Source organism: Montipora capricornis, chromosome 10 (assembly GCF_036669925.1).
Source record: "Montipora capricornis isolate CH-2021 chromosome 10, ASM3666992v2, whole genome shotgun sequence".
Taxonomy (NCBI): domain Eukaryota; kingdom Metazoa; phylum Cnidaria; class Anthozoa; order Scleractinia; family Acroporidae; genus Montipora; species Montipora capricornis.
The window spans coordinates 54511209-54516208 of record NC_090892.1 but is presented as its reverse complement, the minus strand read 5'-3'; the positions used below and the strand labels follow the sequence as shown (position 1 = coordinate 54516208).

The following is a 5000-nucleotide window of genomic DNA, read 5'->3' as shown; positions in this document are numbered from 1 at the left end:
AGCATGCTTTTGACGAAGCGGCACCCCCATACCAAGAAGCGTTACACAAGAGTGGGTATTCATACAGGCTACAGTTTAGACCAATTCCACAAAGACCACTTAACCATAAGGAAAGGCGGAGAAATATCACATGGTATAACCTACCCTACAACAAAAACGCCCCAACCAATCAACATCGGCCTTTAAAGTGTCGATGGCTTGGCGGTCCTGAATCAGACCCCTTAAAAAATAGAAACAATCTCTATCGAAGCGGTTTTTTTTTTCCGTCGGCTTCCATTGATACCAGTTTCGTAACTGAAGGAAATTCCGATGTTAAATAAAGTAACCTTATCTTTTATTTTGCAAGAGAGTTCATAAACCTAATTCATAGAAGTTTGATATCCAACGCTCGCTCATGGAAAATTGTTAATTAATTGAACATTGCACGGCCAATCATAAGCGCGCGCGTGCTGTATGTTTATTTGTTTTTTATTTTCAAGCTCTCGCTTCAACGGTCTTGTGTTGCAATGTCGCGCGATGACATTGCTACGTCAGTGTGATGATTCTTCAGCGTGTTGGAGATTAACTGATGAGTGAGTAAGCATTTCGTTGATTTACGAAAGAGAACTGTATTAACACCTATATGTACTCATATTGAGTAGCCTGACTACAATTATCGGCTCCATAACTGTTAAGCACTATTCGAGATTCACTCGTGATTATTATCTAAACTTATAAATTCAGCTGATGTAGAACTGCTATCAGTGTGCTTAAAAGAAGAACTGGAGAGAGAATGCCAGATGCACAATGTGTTATCATCTAAAGATTTGAGTAGGCACTTTCAAGAGTGAATTAGATAAGGCTGTTGATCTATCACTTTGCGGCCTTGACCCAGTCACAAATAGATGTGTTTTTAGATACACTTTGCGCGCGAAACAAACGAAGGACCCCCAATTTTAAGCAATCAGAAGAAGCCATGTTTCGCGTGACTGCCTGTGCCATGTCTTTTTCAGCGACATAACAACTGATTTTCGCGGGAACGGGTAGTCTTAAAATAGACTCATTTGTGACTGCCCTTGGGAGCTCACCAATGCCATAAAAGCACTCTTATTTAATTCACTCTTCGCACTTTATTACTATATAGTTTCGTACTACACAATGGTAAGAGAAGCAAACTCCAGATAAAATAATAGCCTAATGGTAGAATAAAACAGTGCGCTGATTATAACTGAAGTTTTAAAGAATGCGTTTACTACGGGTAAAACGCTGTTTCTATGGATTATGTAGTGTAACAAAAAAAGACTTGAAATTTTTCAACAGAAATTTATTAGCGTGTCTACACGACTATACAGGCTCGGCTTGTTCTTTTTTAAGAGTGGCTAGATCATGGGGCTTACAGACTGTAAAATATTTTCCCCACATACATAAATAACACCGTTTGGAGGCTATAGCCTGCTTAAGGGTGTAATTTATATCTATTTTTTCCCCGGGTTCTCCGGTTTTCATCCTCAGCAATAACCAGCATACAGCTGATTCCAACTGGCTGTAAACTGTGCTCCAAGGTCATACATGAACCATATACATGTAGTAGCAGCCAGAAGGGCCATAGTATGCTTTCGGTTCGACCTTGTTGAGCCACGTCGTCCAAGACAGTTATTAGACAGTTATTCCAGCACGGCTACCGGGAATTAACAGTCAAAGGGTTGTACATATTAGGATCACGTAACTTTACAGGCTGCAGCCGAGATTTTCAACACAGAGAATCTCCGACGTTGTTTCGTCCCCTAGTCTCGACGTAACAAAACTAAAATTGGTCAAGCGTTCAGTGTTCCTGTGGCAAGTTTTTAGTGTGGTCATTATGGCTGTTTTGTTAATAGTCCACCGTATAGTCAAGCAAATAGTTTTTTTCAGTAAATGTTTGCCTTACGTTTTTTAAACTCTATGCCATTCCATAACATTTAAACTTTCCAAGAGTGTGGTACCCTTCCTCTTTTCCGTTTCCAATATCTCCAAACCTGAGCTGTTTAACAGGAAGCTGAGTCTTTTTGGTGAGAAGACCGCTGTCCTCACGCCAGACAAGGTCGTTTCTATCACAGTTACAAACAAGGTTTCGTCTTGCACAGGATCCAGTCATCCCACATGCGCATTTGAAACTGCCAGGTGACGCTCCACCCCAGTATGCCATCTTTGTTGAGTCACGTGACACCCACCATCCAGTTGGGTGGTTCAGCAACAAAACCGAACCGTAACACTCGTACTTGATAAATTGTACGCAGTGGGAGGAAACTTTGGTGAGTATCGCCAGCTGAGACAGACTCGCTCCGGTGTAATTAATATCACGTGAGTAACACCCGTTGTTTTCACATCCCTGGACATGCGTTCTTCTTTCACTGTCATGACTGATGACTGTCACGCCAACTCCATTCTCGTCATTCATGTTACAAGTGACGTCAAACGGGGGCAAGCCTCCTTCACCGTCAGGATCAATGACGTAACCTCCACTTTTTGAAGTAGGGTCCAACCTTTTCAAAGCGGTGCAAGATTTTGCGTATCCTTTACAGAGAAAATATAATTGTTAGCACTTAACCGACGATGTCTTTTTTTCCAGGGTGAAAGTCCGTACTGTTTGCTCCCTCCCAGTTTATCGTGGTGTTTCTAATGACCTAGTAAAGTGAGTAAATGGCGGTAGTTTCATGAGGAAACATTACAGATCAAGGACAACTCTGAATTTTTTCTTTTTATTAACCTGTTTTCGAAAAAAAGTGCTTTGCGCCTTAAAGGTTAAATAACTTGTAACCAAAGTGCTTTCTTTCGAGTTTTGAGGTACAAAATCGACAAAGTTTTAGCTGGCACTGGAATAGATTGTTTGGCGAACCCCTCTTTCTTTCAAATCATATGTATTATGAAGCTGCTTGTTAGTTAGAATATCCTGACAAGTTAAAACGCGGAAAAGATAATTTATATTCGAAAGGGAAACATTTAAAAAACAAAAAAAATTGGGAAAAATAGGCTTTTGGTGTTCATTTTACATACATGTCCCGGAATCAGAAGTTACAGGAACAATTACGTTTACTAACACGAAATGAGACCCATCTTGGTCTTCAAAAATCACCAAGAAAGACTGTTAGGTGCTTGTTTTTAGTCCAGCTCCAAAAAGAAACAATTTGGAAATGGAGTTAAATAGCTTACCTCGGTTTCCGGGGGGTTTCCCTATTCCCATGTAGGTTGAGTGTGGTTCAACTACGAAACAAGCGCGACAACTATACTCTTTGGTTTTATAGTTTAAATCACATTTCCTGGTGTCCCACCAATAGTTAATGCTCATGCATGGTGGATCGTTAATGCACTGGTGAACGCAGTCAAAATAGCGCTGTATTTCCTTGGAGGTGTAAGCTGCGTGTAGAAGGGCGACTCCTCGTTCAGATCCTGATTCACGGCACTCCGAGCTCCCTTGCAGAGCCAAAACAATTATCTTTGAGTAAAATAATGTTAGTAAGATAGGTATTTGATGCATTCTCGATCGTAGTTCTACTGATTCAAAGTCCGAATCTCAGTTGTACAGAACTGAATTAAAACATGTCCACCTGTCTCTGATGCTCAAAATGATAAACGACAAATAAATTTGACAGAGACTTAAATATTTAAGTTCGGAAATGTCAAGAGTTAAGTTACACGATGCAATTATTGCTCTCCAATTTCCTCAGTTATGAAGCCACGGAAAAAAGTTAGAGGAAAAAGGCTTATTGATTGATAACAGAAACAAAATAGAGCAGGAAAATAATTTGAAAGAAATATTTCCAAAGGTTCTTGAAAACGTCAGTTGAGAAATAACTTGAAGAATTAAAACAAGAGCAAGACATGTTGCGACATACATGTTGCGACATATTTATGCCACCTTCCGTTATGAATGAGGTGTACAATTTCAATTTAGACCTATTTATAAGAAAATACATTTTTTGTTAAAAATGGGTTTTAATTTAAGTTGTACGACTCATTCACAACTGGAAATGTCATAAGTATGTTGAAACATGTCTTGTAAAAAAAATAATTGATTTTTTTTTATTTCTTGAAGTTATTTGAAAGAAAGTTATGACTCAGTTTAGTCCTGAATCAAGCATTCCATCTTCCCGCGGCATTTCTTTAGGATGTAAAATTGGTTAGGCATATATATATTCTTTTAAACAATTATTTTATACACTTAAATTTTTAACATAACCAAAAAGACAGCTAAAAACAATTTACAGGACTCAGACTGGTAAATACGTATACAATTGCCAATAAGCTAAATATTCTTAAAATAATATATGCTTTTTACTTCAATTAGTTATTTACATATAAGGTAAGAGCTTTTTCCACTTCAGTTATCATTGTGTTTCGTAAGTTTATTCCGCTTTGTCATTATCTGTTTTTAATTCTGGTAAACTAATTTGGTCCTGGCTTGTAAAACTTGTAACAACAGATTCACATCACTTATAGATAAACTTGACCCTCCGTGAGGGTACTCTGGGTTGCCCGTGGTACGTGCACCGTTCTAGACAATTTTTTTTCAAGTTGGGGAGTCATTAAGACCATTTAAGGGGTCACCCAGAAGTCATACCAGCAGAGGCCCTTTGGCTCACAGGTCCTCACACGTTCGTACGACGAAACAGATCCTTTTCTGAGGTTAAAAACCTGGCTACCGGCCTATTAATTAATCATTTGTCAGAGAGAAGAAATTCCTGTCGTCTTTAGAAAAAATAAACACGCATTGCTTACGTGTACGTGTGGTAGTGACGTAACACAGCGATTTATTCCATATAAAATGTCAACTGAGCTGTGTGTTGTCTTCCAGGAGATTCAAGTTGTCCTTGCGTAATATGTAGTTCTAACAGTGCACCGTATAGTTTGGGTATTGTCTATCATTGTAGTGCCATGGTAGAAGTCTTGGGTAAATAGCCTGAGAAGACATGTGGCTACTAGCAAAGTACTGAACCCACAACGATTGAAGAAAATAAATGGGAAGTGAGAAACATTGGCTTCTG

General features: G+C 38.9%; 1 protein-coding gene across 1 annotated transcript; it reads right to left on the bottom strand.

The window, feature by feature from the left end:
• Nucleotides 1-1024: 1024 nt before the first annotated feature.
• Nucleotides 1025-3557, bottom strand: LOC138019800 (neurexin-4-like). The gene is made up of 2 exons (XM_068866691.1): nt 3169-3557; nt 1025-2532 (listed from the first exon to the last, which is right to left on the bottom strand). The coding sequence occupies exons 1-2, from the start codon at nt 3491-3493 to the stop codon at nt 1919-1921; spliced, it is 939 nt and encodes a 312-aa protein (XP_068722792.1). The 5' UTR covers nt 3494-3557; the 3' UTR covers nt 1025-1918.
• Nucleotides 3558-5000: the final 1443 nt, after the last annotated feature.

Coding starts and splice junctions, on each gene's coding strand:
- LOC138019800 (XM_068866691.1), bottom strand. CDS start 3,493: ATGCATCAAATACCTATCTTACTAACATTATTTTACTCAAAGATAATT. Junction 2,533..3,168: donor GAAACCCCCCGGAAACCGAG/GTAAGCTATTTA, acceptor TTCTCTGTAAAG/GATACGCAAAATCTTGCACC.